Source organism: Schistocerca nitens, chromosome 9, assembly GCF_023898315.1.
Source record: "Schistocerca nitens isolate TAMUIC-IGC-003100 chromosome 9, iqSchNite1.1, whole genome shotgun sequence".
Lineage (NCBI taxonomy): Eukaryota > Metazoa > Arthropoda > Insecta > Orthoptera > Acrididae > Schistocerca > Schistocerca nitens.
Window position 1 is genome coordinate 274,669,029 of NC_064622.1, and position 15,930 is coordinate 274,684,958.

General features: G+C 39.6%; 1 protein-coding gene across 3 annotated transcripts in view; it reads left to right on the forward strand.

Annotated features, from left to right (window-relative positions):
- Window positions 1–15,930, forward strand: part of LOC126204412 (sarcalumenin-like) — a 94,421-nt gene that overhangs the window by 57,957 nt on the left and 20,534 nt on the right. For all 3 annotated transcript variants that reach the window (XM_049938789.1, XM_049938790.1, XM_049938791.1), the window contains 2 exons: window positions 10,012–10,174; window positions 10,307–10,403. In XM_049938789.1, the coding sequence (XP_049794746.1) occupies window positions 10,012–10,174; window positions 10,307–10,403 (260 nt within the window). The remainder of the gene's footprint in view (window positions 1–10,011; window positions 10,175–10,306; window positions 10,404–15,930) is intronic.

The following is a 15,930-nucleotide window of genomic DNA, read 5'->3' on the forward strand; positions in this document are numbered from 1 at the left end:
TGTATTAGTTGAAGGTCATGAAACTAATCACAGATTTTGCAGTGAAGTTTTTATTCTGATCAGAATTAAGTTTTCAAATAACCCTATTACACCAGCTATCATAAATTAGGGAAGAGTAACAGAAATGTGAGCAACTTGAGGAGGAGGGAAAAGGGTGAAAGAAATTGGCATTATCATCATCTTCGTCAGTTTTCTGCTGTGTTAGCAAGTCCTGTGTGTCTTTATTTCTGACAGTCTGTCACTTTATTCTTAGTGCTGCTGTCCAGCACATCATCCAGGATTGGAACCTTTTCCTCCCTCACCTCCTCTTCCCTTCCGCATATCCTTCAACAGTTTTTATAAGCACTCCTACTCTTCTCAGCACTTCTTCATTTTTCATCTTATCCATTTTCCTACCTATCCATTTTTCTTACCTTCAGTCACATTCACATCTGAAATGACTCCAACCTTACTCTACTCTTTTACCACTGTACAGGACACTCCATACAAAAACGCTTTGTTAGTTTTTCCTAAAATCTTTTTCCATGTTGCTGCAGTAAACTCTTTTTATTATAAAATACCTCTTTCATCATTGTTATCCTAATTGTAATTTCTGTGATGCAACTCCAGTCAGTTTTTTGTCTCCTTCTAAGGATTCAAAGCTTTGCATCTGTTCTAATGTCATGATCAGCATTATTTCTATCTTTTATTTCCTCCTTGTGCAATTACTTTTGTTTTATTTGTACTGAATTTCTTTCCATAGCTCTTTCGTTTAGCTTTAATGACATCCATGATTTTCTGCCACACAATTTCATCCATTGCTAGAAGAACCTTTTTGCCTGCAAACCTCAAACCTAATACTGACAATATTATTAAAAAGACAGATTTAAGTTTCCCACCAAAAGCCTTCTTCTGAAATAGAAAATACACACACACACATTCACAACTGGTGTGTGTGTGTGTGTGTGTGTGTGTGTGTGTGTGTGTGTGTGTGTGTGTGTTTGTGTGTGTTTGTGTGTGTGTTTCCTACTTCAGTAGAAGGCCTTTTGGTCAAAAGCTTAAATTTATAACATTCTTCTTATGTCCATGGCTCAACATCTCCTCTATAAGGTGAGTAGCAGTCTATCTTTATCGTATTTTCATTATTCCATCCTGAATTTTTCATTGTTTGAACAATCCTAATAGTCTTCTTGCTCCAGTTTATACACCCTAGTGGGCAGTGTTCAAATATGAACTCTATTCAAAGTTTGAAATGGGTGGGAGACTGACAGCAGCCTTGTCATTCTTCATACTTCCAAGGTGCCGTGCTTCAATAACCAGTTGTTAACCATAGTCTGGACTACTGTTTCAGTTTGGTGATTTGGAATGGCTGTCACGGCCAGGTAATCTGAAAAGTGATGTCTAATTGTCAAGTATATAATTGTCAAGTACACACCGGTTACCTGCAGAGGTTTGCCTAGAAGGACCTTGAAGATCCATTTCAAAAATTTGTAATAGCCTGTTAGCCTCAGATAAGTTTAGCAATGGGATCTACTGAGGGTTCAAGTCCTCTTGCTGCAAGCATGGTGTACTGTTCTTTACAAACCACTGCAACCCTATTTTTGTGTTCACCACCATTAATTTTCAATGACCCATTGCCCTGTGTCCTCACCAACTATTTAGACCTTTTACCATTCTACTTTTGAAATGCCCATGCAGTTCACTGCACCCAATTTATGGCTGAGGCCATCTGCATTACCGTGCGTCTTACCCTGTCGATGTAAGATCTTGAAATCAAATTTGTTGGGCTTGAGTGTCCACTATGTCAGACAGGTAGACTGATCCTAGTAGCCACCTGAACGCTGCTTAGCCCATTGTTACCGTAAAGCTCATTCTGTACAAATAGTTGCAGAAATATGTTACACCACAAGTAAGACTTAATGTGTCCGTTTTTGTGGGGTAATTTTTCTCTGCTTTGTTCAATTGATAAAAAATACATAGCCCAGTGCATCATTACTTGCAAGACAGAATAAATTGTTTCCTGTTGCTAATGAACACTTAAGCTGTCTAAAACTCCCCTGTCAATCAAATTTTATTCCCTTCATGAGTAAGTGCATGAGTGGACACACTCTCTCAACAAACTTAGAAATAAATTTCATGCAGTGTGTTAGACCCAGAAACTCGGTGATTCCTACTCTATGCATGGTGTTTGGAAAATCTCCACTGCCTCTACAATCTAGAGAGCTGCCAGATTCTACCTCGGCTTGCCACATGCCCCTGATACCATAATTCCTCTCCAGGGTTAAATATGCTGTGTACAATCATTTGAAGATTTGTACCAATGATGCCAAATGCTCCTGTAGATCCTTTGAAAACATAATGATGTCATCCAAAAAAATCTTGCTTTGTTTCAGTTTTAATCTTTCAGATACTTAATCTTGCAATTGAGGCAGGGAAACCCAAACATTATACACTGATATCTACATCGATACTCTGCAAACCACATTTAAGTACCTGGCAGAGGGTTCTTCGAACCACCTTCACAATTCTCTATTATTCCAATCTCGTATAGGGTGTGGAAAAAAATGAACACCTATATCATTCCGTACAAGCTCTGATTTCCCTTATTTTATCGTGGTGATTGTTCCTCCCTATGTAGGTCGATGTAACAAAATATTTTCGCATTCGGAGGAGAAAGTTGGTGATTGGAATTTCGTGAGAAGTTTCCGCCGCAACGTAAAACACCTTTCTTTTAATGATTTCCAGCCCAAATCCTGTATCATTTCTGTGACACTCTCTCCCATATTTCGCAATAATACAAAGCGTGCTGCCTTTCTTTGAACTTTTTTGATGTACTCTGTCACTCCTATCTGGTAATGATCCCACACTGCGCAGCAGTATTCTAGAAAAAGACGGACAAGTGTAATGTAGGCAGTCTCCTCAGTAGGTCTGTTACATTTTCTAAGTGTCCTGCCAATAAAATGCAGTCTTTGGTTAGCCTTCCCCACAACATTTTCTATGTGTTCCTTCCAATGTACGTTGTTCGTAATTGTAATACCTACATATTTAGTTGCATTTATGGCTTTTAGATTAGACTGATTTATCATGTAACCGAAGTTTAACGAGTTCATTTTAGCACTCATGTGGATGACCTCACACTGTCGTTATTTGGGGTAAACTGCCACTTTTCGCACCATTCAGATATTTTTCTAAATCGTTTTGCAGTTTGTTTTGATCTTCTGATGACTTTACTAGTCTATATACGACAGCGTCATCTTCAAACATCTACATCTACATCCATACTCCGCAAGCCACCTGACGGTGTGTGCCGGAGGGTACCTTGAGTACCTCTATCGGTTCTCCCTTGCCGGCCGCGGTGGCCTAGCGGTTCTAGGCGCTCAGTCCGGAGCCGCGCGACTGCTACGGTCGCAGGCCCGAATCCTACCTCGGGCATGGATGTGTGTGATGTCCTTAGGTTAGTTAGGTTTAAGTAGTTCTAAGTTCTAGGGGACTGATGACCATAGATGTTAAGTCCCATAGTGCTCAGAGCCATTTGAACCATTTTTTTTGGTTCTCCCTTCTATTCCAGTCTCGTATTGTTGGGGCTCTAATCTCTCTGATTTTATCCTCGTGGTCTCTTCGAGGTATACGTAGGAGGGAGCAATATACTGCTTGACTCCTCGGTGAAGGTATGTTCTCGAAACTTCAACAAAAGCCCGTACCGAGCTACTGAGTGTCTCTGATGGCTGCTCAGATTGTCTCCCAAATCATTTATATAGATAAGGAACAGCAAAGGGCCTGTAACACCACCTTGGGGAACACCAGAAATCACTTCTGTTTTACTCGATGACTTTCCCTCAGTTACTACGAACTGTGACCTATCTGACAGGAAATCAGAAATCCAGTCACATAACTGAGACGATATTCCATAAGCACACAATTTCACTACGAGCCGCTTGTGTGGTACAGTGTCAAAAGCCTTCTGGAAATCCAGAAATACAGAATAGATCTGAAATCCCTTGTCAATAGCTCTCAACACTTCATGTGAATAAAGATGTAGTTGTGTTTCACAGGAACAATGTTTTCTAAACCCATGTTGTCTGTGTGTCAATAGACTGTTTCCTTAGAGGTAATTCATAAGGTTCGAACACAATATATGTTCTAAAATCCTGCTGCATATCGACGTTAATGATATGGGCCTGTAATTTAGTGGATTACTCCTACTACCTTTCTTGAATATTGGTGTGACCTGTGCAACTTTCCAGTCTTTGGTTACGGATGTTTCGTCGAGCAAACAGTTGTATATGATTATTAAGTATGGAGTCTCGTGTCCGTCGGCCGTCGTAATGTAATATATTATTATTATTTCTTTACTTTCTCAGACGTTAAGTCTGGTTAAAAATGGAAAGTGACGCGGACCTTGATCAAGCATCACTTCCTTTTAACTGTACGGTATGTGTTATATTGCATTTAGGAACTTTCGGGTAATTGAACATGTATCAATAATTACAGATTTCTGTGCATGCCTGTTATGTTGTACCGGGTTTGACCATATGTTGCTCCAGAAGTGTTCCATTTCTGTTATGTTTGGTGGATTGTCTATTTTAATGTGTGTGTTATCTATTGTCTGGTAAAATTTCTTTTGGTTTGTGTTGAATGTTTGGTTTTGTTTCCTTCTATTTTCACTTTTTTTTGTATCTTCTAAGTCGTTTGGCCAATGCTTGTAATTTCTGCTTCTTTTCATCTAATTGCTCTATCGCTTCTTGTTGTGAGATTTTACCTAATCTTTCTCGTTTTTTTTTTTTTTTTTTTTTTTTTTTTTCCCCCCCCCCCCCTGACATTTCATTTCTTATAAATTGTGTTAGCTGTCCGATGTCTTTTCTCTGTTTTTCTATTCTGATCTGTAGCCTGTGTTGCCATGCTGGTTTTGTGGGTTTCTTCTGTGCATTGGTTGGTTCTGATCTCTGCCTAGTGTGTATATTTAGTGTAGCGAGTGCTCCTATATAAACCAGTAGTTGTAACTCTTCCATAGTTGTGTTTTCATTTATTTTGTTGTGTATGATTGTGTTGATAGTTTTTATTGTTGTTTCGACTTGTGGGTTATTTGGCGGTCTGTATGTCTTTGTATTCTATATATGTCAGCTGAAATTTTTCTTCTATATCTAACATGTGTGTCACTTTGTGTTCTATTTGTACTTGTTCTGGTGGCTGTCTTAAGATTTCGTTTTCCTCTGATTGTTTAATTGATGCGTGTTGTTCTTTGTTTGTTTGCTCTGGGATGTTTGAGTCCATTACTGTATTTTCTTCTTCTTCTGATTGCACATTATTTTGTTCCAGTATTTCTTGTACTTGTTGTTTGATGTTTTCTAATTCTGACTGGGGTATCCTGTTATGTTTGACTATTACACGAATCTGATCAGCTAGTCGTTGTTCTGTTAAAAATTTTAATTCTGGGTATCTGGTAATAAATGTGTATATTTGTGATCTGTATCCAGTTGTGTTGGTTCCTAGGTTTGTTGCTTGGTAATAACAGAACATGAGGTGTTGATTAACTTCATCTGACCATCTCATCCTCTGTCTTTGTTTTCCTTCTAGGGTGGTTGCAGGAAGCATATCCTGAAAAGCACCTCTATTTGGATTTAAATCAGTTTCCAGTTGGCTAGCAGTGTTGTTACCATTGTGGGCGGGCATAGGGTTCAAGCGTCGTCCCCGACCATGACGGCGTTTGTCCGAGGCTTCTTTAGTTCTGTTCTGAACCAACCAATCACACTAAAAGGGGGGTTAGCCCTATTAGTGGTTTGTTCTTTTCATCGCCTTTTACGACTGGCAGAACATACTATTTTGCTTGTTGCCGACTTACGTGGTGGGCCTTAATAAAAATTATATTTCATTCGATTTTGATTTACGATTAAATGCTTTTGTGAAGTTATCCTTTTTAACAATATTAATCTTAAATTATTTGTAACGTTAATGAATGTTAGACTCGCTGAATCTTAAGACATGAGCATATAAGTTGAACAATGGAATAAACTTTTCATATTAATTTCCTCGGCTAGACAGTTCACTTTAAAGCAAAAAATCTTTAGTTATTAATTACAATTGCGGCCCACACACGCGCGAGAGTATTCCTTCTTACCTCCGTTAACCATTGCATGGTAGTCGGAGTCCTGGCTCTGGCTCTCGGCTGTTGTACTGAAAATACGAATCTTAAAGCTACGTATTTTCTGCAGCGTCGGGTGGCTGTGGAGAAAAATGTATATTATGTTAATAGTGGGCGAGTATTTTGCTTCCGCTAAATTTTATAAGTTAATATCGCAACGTAATGGCGTCGTTGGCTGCATCGGCTGCTGCGATTGTTGAACTGTAAATTACTCGAATGCAGGTTAATTCAAAGGAAGGCGGACATGAAATTGGGATCACCTCTTACAAATTAAAAGTGAACAGTGATATTAAATCAATATATTATCTGCTTAATTAGTACAAATATGCTTACATTTGCCAGCACTCGCAAGATGTCCGTCTACACGCAACCAAGACAAGAGAAGAAGTGAAGACGACTAAAAAATTAATAAAAGAGCGTATCGTGTCGTTTCTTTAGATCATTTTGTTATATTTCTTTGCACTCGAAACTTACACAGAGAAATTATTATAATACGGAGAAAAAGTTATGTTCGCCTGAGTGGCTAGTGTCCACTTATTCAAATTTTAAATGTCTTTTCTTTATAAATACTGTTTTTTAAGTCTTTTCTTATTATTTCGCTGGGGATGCTATAGGAGCTAATTTCATCAGCATACTCCGAAAGGAACCTAATTGGTATACAGTCTGGACCAGACGACTTGCTTTTATTAAGTGGTTTAAGTTGCCTCACTACTCTGAGGATATTTATTTCTGTTACTCATGTTGGCAGCTGTTCTCAATTCGAATTCTGGAATATTTAATTCTTCGTCTTTTGTGAAGGCATTTTGGAAGGCTGTGTTTAGTAACTCTGCCTTGGCAGCACTGTCTTAGATAGTTTCTCCATTGCTGTTGCGCAGAGAAGGCATTGATTGTTTCTTGCTGCTAACATACTTCACATATGACGAGAATCTCTTTGGGTTTTCTGCCAGGTTTTGAGACAAAGTTTCGTTGTGGAAACTGTCATAGGCATCTCTCATTGATGCCTGCACTAAATTTCGAGCTTCTGTAAAAGATCGCCAATCTTGGGGATTTTGCGTCTGTTTAAATTTGGCATGTTTGTTTCATTGTTTCTGCAACAGTGTTCTAACCCGTTTTGTGTACCAAGGAGGATCAGCTCCGTCGTTCGTTAATTTGCTGCCGATACTATTTCTTTGAATTTAAACCACATCTGGTCTACTCTTATATTATTAATTTGGAATGAATGTAGTTTGTCTCTCAGGAGGGCGTCAAGTGAATTTTTATCTGCTTTTTTGAATAGGTATATTTTTCGCTTATTTTTTGAGGATTTGGGGATTACAATACTCAATCTCACTAAGACAACCCTGTGTTCAGTTATCCCTGAATCGGTTTTGATGCTCGTTATTAACTCAGGATTATTTGTTGCTAAGAGATCAGGTGTGTTTTCACAACCATTTACTATTTGTGTGGGCTCTTGAACTAACTGCTCGAAATAATTTTCAGAGGTTGCGTTTAGCACAATTTCGGATGATATTGGTACTAGCCTGGTGGAACAGTAAATGTTGTTTTCAGATGACCTTCCAGTGCTGCTTCGAACTGATTGTACACACTCTGTATATTGGTTGGTTTGTGGGATTGAAGGGACCAGACTGCTACAGTCTTCGGTCCCACTCTGTATATTCATTGTCATCAAGTACCTGCATTTTTCCAAGTTTTCCAATGTATTTGTATTGTTCAGGATAGGGTATGCATCTGTGACTTCCCATTTATTCAGGTATCTCTAATGCCAACAAAACTAATAGGCTTTTGTTCTATCAGTGCTGTTTTTATGGACAGGTCACTACCAGTGCACCCAATGGACTAATTCTTTCTTCAATGATTCCATCAAATAATAGCTGATTGACAAAGTCCTCTATCACAGATTGAAAGTGATGGGATGCCTGATAAGGTTTCCAATGTACAGGTAGTTCATTCCCAGTCAGGATACTGTGTTATGTTACTGGGGCTCCTGGTAACGTCTAAGGTGAATTAAATAAGTCTTTGTGCTCTGCCAACAATTATTCCATGTCTTTTTTATGTGCTCCCTCTAAATGAGCTATTTTTCCATGTGATACTGTGAAACTGGTGGTGTACTCCAGCTTAGGCTTGAAATTTCCTCTGTCCAAATCCTCTTACCGTAAAACCTTTAAATCAGCTATTAGTAATCCCTTAGGTAATTCCATGTCTATGGCAAAAATGGTCTATCCCAATGGATACTACCTAATTCCCGTTTAACTCTTCTATGCATATCACACTACAGCACACGAAACGTCACATCTTACTAAGTTCCTCATTTTCCTCAAAAGGATCTGCTAAACACAATCTATTCACCTGCTACACATAATCTATTCACAGGCAAATTTTCTCCTACATCTACCTAGACTACCTTCCCTGTATCTTAACGGTACACTATCCTGCAATTAACTTTCAGTGGCTGTGCTCGCAGTTTAAATGGCTTCTCTTGACTTTGAGATAAACCTTGTGGCAATCTGGAAACTACGCATTTCCCACAGATGGAATGATATTCCATCAAGCTCCGCTATGCCCTGCTCAGTGTTGTTTTTAGGGTGATGCTAGAGTAACAAGTGGAATTCCAGTATCAACTGATTGCATTGCTTATTGAATGCAAAATTTCCGTGCAAGCCCAGAACTAATTCTCTCCTACCTGGAAATGCAAAACTGCTGTTCCCAACTAAGTACATTATTCCCACCTATCCCACTCAGCCTGTGATATGGATGGTTCAGCTTTGTAGTCATTGCCACGGACACCTGTGATCTTGTTTCCAATAAAAATATATGTTCGTTACCCCACTAACATAGTTAAGCAAAATTCTGCCATTGTTGTTGCACAGGGTTTAATTTTGTTCATATTTGTGCTACAAATGTAGAATCAAGATTTGAAATAACTGCAGTATTTTTAGTACAACACATCTGTAATGTGTATTCACTCAGAGTGTATGTGGTACTATTACTCCTACTTGTCAGACTGCAAATAGAATTTCACTTTGTTTTTTTCATCAGTTGTAAGCAGAATGTAACTGAAATTTTTGAGAGAACTTCTGTTTTGTAAATCTGCTTGGCTGTTGGTGATTGAACTTGGTTGATATTAACAATGAATAAAAACCTTAATCTTTTCTCTAATATTAATTCCCAGTCTGTTCTTTGTGTGGTGATGGACTTGGAGCTTCTTATTAGTACTTCACATCAGATATTTGTTGTTCATAATGTGCAACCTGCAAGCACTTGCAATAGAATTGGGTTTTGTGTGTTCTTTAAAACAAAACCGAAAATTTATCTCGGTTTGCCCAAGATATACTGTGTGACAACTGTTGTAGTCAGTTCTGTGTATTTCCCAGTTCTCTTCTATTGATGGTGTATCTTTTATTTTACTTTTAGTACAGTTGTCAGTACAAAACCCAATTTTGACTTTCGTGTTTTCAAAGGTTCTCTCTCTCTCTCTCTCTCTCTCTCTCTCCATCCCCATCCACCACCACTACCACCAAAGTTATCTTGTTGGCAGTTGTTCACTTTTAAGCTTCTTTTTATGCATTCATTTAGTTATTTGTGGATCAAAATTGTTTACTTTGGGTAATTTTATTAGGATTTCTATTTTTTGTAAATCTCATTTCATCAAGTTAAAGATTTGTCATTCTATATATCACTGCATGAAAGTACGCCTTTTTTATGGATTGCTGGATGGCACAATCTGTTACTCACTAATCGGTCTGTCTGTCGGTTTCTGAAAAATACTAAATATGTACATTAATCCTGTTTTGGTATTTGTATTGATTTTTGTAAATGATTCACCTTTTTCTCCTTTGCATTAAATAATGAAGTTTTGCCTATCATGGTGTACTTATTTTTCTGTCTTTTTACAGGAAAGATGGCTGATTTGGTGTTCGTTTTCTTTGACCCAATTGGCCAGGCACTTTGTAAAAGAACTCTCAACCTAGTTGAGGCCTTAAATAAAACCCAAACAGAAAAAATGCGTTTTTATTTGTCCAAGGCAGATGATGCTGGGGATGAGTCTGATCGACAAAGGTATGAATTCTGTATGATTTTTGTAGTCACTTTCTAGTGACAGTATTTGATACTACATTAATCCCACTTCTCCTCTAATCTCTCTCTCTCTCTCTCTCTCTCTCTCTCTCTCTCTCTCTCTCTCTTTTTCAGAGTAATGATGCAGATTGTTCAAGAATTGTGTAAGCGGCCTGGTCTGAATAGGACTGGATTTGACATGCCGACTATTTACATACCAGAATTAAACAAGGTAACATTAACTGTGTAGAAGGAACTAGAATATCTGCTTTCAATATAAGAAAGAGTTAAAATGTGTACTTCTCAGTGTTCATAATTAAAAATTTTCTTCTTGAAACTACACTGTGTAAGAGAAAAACAGAAAAGTTTAAGGCAAATGCTAAAGAAGGGAGACATAAATCAGATTTTAAAAAATCTGAGTTCAGGTAAAGAGTTGAAGGTAAGTGTGAAATGTGATAGGCACAATAGAAATTTCAGAGCATGTACTGGTCTTCAGACAGCTGACAGGTTTATTACTACAGGTGACTAAGGCACATAATGCTGGCTATTGTGGTGCTATTAACACTGTACATACAGTGACAAGTAGTCACCATTCAAATATGTTGAATCTTTTCCAAAAGCCTTTACTGGCAGGAAGCACCCTCCCTCCTTGTTCCACAAAAAAATCCCCCATGTATTATTCTTATTTACTCGTGACCCCTGCATTGTGACTGACTAGTCACAAAATAGTACTCTGCCTAAAATAGAGTATTATCTCTTTCTTGAATATATCTGTTGTGGCACAAAACACAAATGAACACCTTTTTTTATAATTTATGCGGTACAACACATGACAGCACACTGTACAATAACATGAAACGGGCTGGAGGTGATAAGTCAGGAGCGTAACAACATCCAAATATTAAGGTGGTGGACATCGGAGGCTGTCATGATGACATCTGGGCTCCAGAATGGTGGCTGCCTCACTTGTGGAACCTTTTGAGATGACCCTGGCTGCCGTAAATCAGTCCAAAGCACTGGTCTGCCTTGGGATGCAGAATCTGGTGACGAGGCCAGACTCGCCCCTCTGGCCATGGTTTCCTGGAACAACTAACATTGGAATTATAGGGAGGCAGGTGGAGGAGGATGGGGGAGGGGGGGGGGGAGCAGACTCAAGCATGAGGTCTTCTTCCATCAAAGAATGAGGTGTGTGGAAATATTAGGATAATAAGACTGGGGGGCACAGTTCCATAACCAGGGCTTGTTCTGGTGTTGAGTGGTGGTCTGGTCCCTGGTATCAAGTGTAAAAACTTGTTCTCCATGTTTCTGACAAATGGTGGCTGGGAATCACTGATCTTGTTGGCTGAACCTCTAGTCTCATGTACCAGATGGGAATTTTGGAGAGGCGGGAGAAACTGTGGGGGAGGGCAGGGGCCTGAGTGCTGGCAGCAGTAAATGCGGGAGTGAACAGCTCTGATGGGCTCTTGTGAGCAATTGATGTTGCCTGATATGTCACGGCATCTTGGGTGGAAGGATCTTGGGCAAACGTCTTAATGTGCTGTTTCAATGTCTGAGTGAATCTCTCAACCTCTCCATTTGATTGGCGATGGAAAGGATGCAAACACATGAACTTCACTCCATTGTTAGTGCAGAAATTCTCAAAGACCTCATGTCTGCAGCAGGCCATCGATGGCGGAAATCTTTGACAGCACCGTCACTGTATTCTACTGTGGTTGTATGGCAGTTATTAATGTACAGGAACTTGGAAAAAATTTGTGACGATGAGCCACGTGGTGTTGAGGAACGGGCCTGCAAAATTGAAATGCATTCATTCCCAAGATTTCGTGAATACTGGCATAGGCTAAAAGAAACCTGAATGGGATCATGTGTTGTTCCACACATGTGTTGCATTAACAGACAAGGTTTTCTATTTCTCACTTGATGTCCAGCCAATAAGTGTGGCGCTGAGCAAGCAGCTTGATCCTGAAAGTGCCCCCAATGCCCCTGATGCAGTAAATGTAGGATCTGCTGCTGAAAGGTTGGTGGAATCACAGCATACAGTGCTGTGTGGTCTGTGGTTAAGAGAAACCACACCCACAGAGGCATGGTGTCATTACCCACAGTAATGCTGAAGAGGAGGAAATTGTTGCCTGGCCAATAGCTCTGGCCACACCCTCAAGATGAAGGTGCAAACTTGTTTGAGAGCATGTCCACCTCTGTGGTGACAGCAGTGTGGTCTCCCATAATGGAAAAATTGCCAATGGCCTTTTGAGCCTTGATGTCCAGTTAGAAGCAAAGAACTTCCTCTTTATTAACTTGTATTATGGCCCAGGGGTAGGCAGGAAAGGGTGTCAGCATTTGCATGCTGGGATGTGCTTCTGAAGTGGATTACATAGGTTTATCTTGATAGGAACAATGCTCCGCACTGGAGCGAATGAGCAGAATGATCTGGGACTTGAACTGTTGAACTGGATGATGATTTCAACAGCGTATGCTCTGCTACCAAGTGGAACTTGGTACCATAAAGACATATGAAATTTATTCAATGTGAATACAATGGCCAGTGTTTCTTTTTCAATTTGAAAGAGGGGCAGCAGCCTTTTCAGTAGTTGCTGGGGCAACAGTCTGGATTATTGACTGATCTGGCCTTGTAACACTAACCAAAACGGCCTTGCTGTGCTGGTACTGCGAACGGCTGAAAGCAAGGGGAAACTATAGTCGTAATTTTTCCCGAGGGCATGCAGCTTTACTGTATGGTTAAATGATGATGGCGTCCTCTTGGGTAAAATATTCCGGAGGTAAAATAGTCCCCCATTCGGATCTCCAGGCGGGGACTGTTCAAGAGGACGTCATTATCAGGAGTTAGAAAACTAGTGTTCTACAGATCGGAGCGTGGAATGTCAGATCCGTTAATCGGGCAGGTAGGTTACAAAATTTAAAAAGGGAAATGGATAGGTTGAAGTTAGATATAGTGGGAATTAGTGAAGTTCAGTGGCAGGAGGAACAAGACTTTTAGTCAGGTGAATACAGGGTTATAAATACAAAAGCAAATAGGGGTAATGCAGAAGTAGGTTTAATAATGAATAAAAAAATAAGAGTCCGGGTTAGCTACTACAAACAACATAATGAAAGCGTTATTGTGGCCAAGATAGACACGAAGCCCATGCGTACTACAGTAGTAAAAGTTTATATGCCAACTAGCTCCGCAGATGATGATGAAGAAATTGATGAAATGTATGATGAGATAAAAGAAATTATTCAGGTAGTCAAGGGAGACGAAAATTTGATAGTCATGGGTGACTGGAATTCGAGAGTAGGAAAAGGGAGAGAAGGAAACATAGTCGGTGAATATGGATTGGGAGTGAGAAATGAAAGAGGAAGGCATCTGGTAGAATTTTGCACAGAACATAACTTAATCATAGCTAACACTTGGTTCAAGAATCATAAAAGAAGGTTGTATACATGGAAGAATCCTGGAGATACTAGAAGGTATCAGATAGATTATATAATGGTAAGACAGAGATTTAGGAACCAGGTTTTAAATTGTAAGACATTTCCAGGGGCAGATGTGGATTCTGACCACAATCTATTGGTTATGAACTGTAGATTAAAACTGAAGAAACTGCAAAAAGGTGGGAACTTAAGGAGATGGGTCCTGGATAAACTGACTAAACCAGAGGTTGTACAGAGTTTCAGGGAGAGCATAAGGGAACAGTTGACAGGAATGGGGGAAAGAAATACAGTAGAAGAACAATGGGTAGCTCTGAGGGATGAAGTAGTGAAGGCAGCAGAGGATCAAGTAGGTAAAACGACGGGGGCTAGTAGAAATCCTTGGGTAACAGAAGAAATACTGAATTTAATTGATGAAAGGAGAAAATATAAAAATGCAGTAAATGAAGCAGGCAAAAGGGAATACGAATGACTCAAAAATGAGATCGACAGGAAGTGCAAAATGGCTAAGCAGGGATGGCTAGAGGACAAACGTAAGGATGTAGAGGCTTATTAGGTGTAAGATACATACTGCCTACAGGAAAATTAAGAGACCTTTGGAGAAAGGAGAATCACTTGCATGAATATCAAGCGCTCAGATGGAAACCCTGTTCTAAGCAAAGAAGGGAAAGCAGAAAGGTGGAAGGAGTATATAAAGGGTCTATACAAGGACGATGTACTTGAGGACAATATTATGGAAATGGAAGAGGATGTAGAAGAAGATGAAATGGGAGATATGATACTGCGTGAAGAGTTTGACAGAGCACTGAAAGACCAGAGTCGATACAAGGCCCTGGGAGTAGACAACATTCCATTGGAACTACTAATGGCCTTGGGAGAGCCAGTCCTGACAAAAGTCTACCATCTGGTGAGCAAGATATATGAGACAGGCGAAATACCCTCAGACTTCAAGAAGAATATAATAATTCCAATCCTAAAGAAAGCAGGTGTTGACAGATGTGAAAATTACCGAACTATCAGTTTAATAAGTCACGGCTGCAAAATACTAAAGCGAATTCGTTACAGACGAATGGAAAAACTGGTAGAAGCTGACCTCGGGGAAGATCAGTTTGGATTCCGTAGAAATGTTGGAACAAGTGAGGCAATACTGACCCTACGACTTATCTTAGAAAATAGATTAAGGAAAGGCAAACCTACGTTTCTAGCATTTGAAGAATTAGAAAAAGCTTTTGACAATGTTGACTGGAATACTCTCTTTCAAATTCTAAAAGTGGGAGGGGTAAAATACAGGGAGCGAAAGGCCATTTACAATTTGTACAGAAACCAGATGGCAGTTATAAGAGTCGAGGGGCATGAAAGGGAAGCAGCGGTTGGGAAGGGAGTGAGATAGGGTTGTAGCCTCTCCCCGATGTTATTCAATCTGTATATTGAGCAAGCAGTAAAGGGAACAAAAGAAAAGTTCGGAGTAGGTATTAAAATCCATGGAGAAGAAATAAAAACTTTGAGGTTCGCCGATGACATTGTAATTCTGTCAGAGACAGCAAAGGACTTGGAAGAGCAGTTGAATGGAATGGGCAGTGTCTTGAAAGGAAGATATAAGATGAACACCAACAAAAGCAAAATGAGGATAATGGAATGTAGTCAAATTAAGTCGGGTGATGCTGAGGGTATTAGATTAGGGGATGAGACACTTAAAGTAGTAAAGGAGTTTTGCTATTTGGGGAGCGAAATAACTGATGATGGACGAAGTAGAGAGGATATAAAATGTAGACTGGCAATGGCAAGGAAAGCGTTTCTGAAGAAGAGAAATTTGTTAACATCGAGTATAGATTTAAGTGTCAGGAAGTCGTTTCTGAAAGTATTTGTATGGAGTGTAGCCATGTATGGAAGTGAAACATGGACGATAAATAGTTTAGACAAGAAGAGAATAGAAGCTTTTGAAATGTGGTGGTACAGAAGAATGCTGAAGATTAGGTGGGTAGACCACATAACTAATGAGGAGGTATTGAATAGAACTGGGGGGAAGAGGAGTTTGTGGCACAACTTGACAAGAAGAAGGGACCGGTTGGTAGGACATGTTCTGAAGCATCAAGGGATCACAAATTTAGCATTGGAGGGCAGCACGGAGGGTAAAAATCGTAGAGGGAGACTAAGAGATGAATACACTAAGCAGATTCAGAAGGATGTATGTTGCAGTAAGTACCTGGTGGTGAAGAAGCTTGCACAGGATAGAGTAGCATGGAGAGCTGCATCAAACCAGTCTCAGGACTGAAGGCCACAACAACAACAGTATTTCATTTGTGGAGAGGTGAGGGTTTTTCAAGCATTAG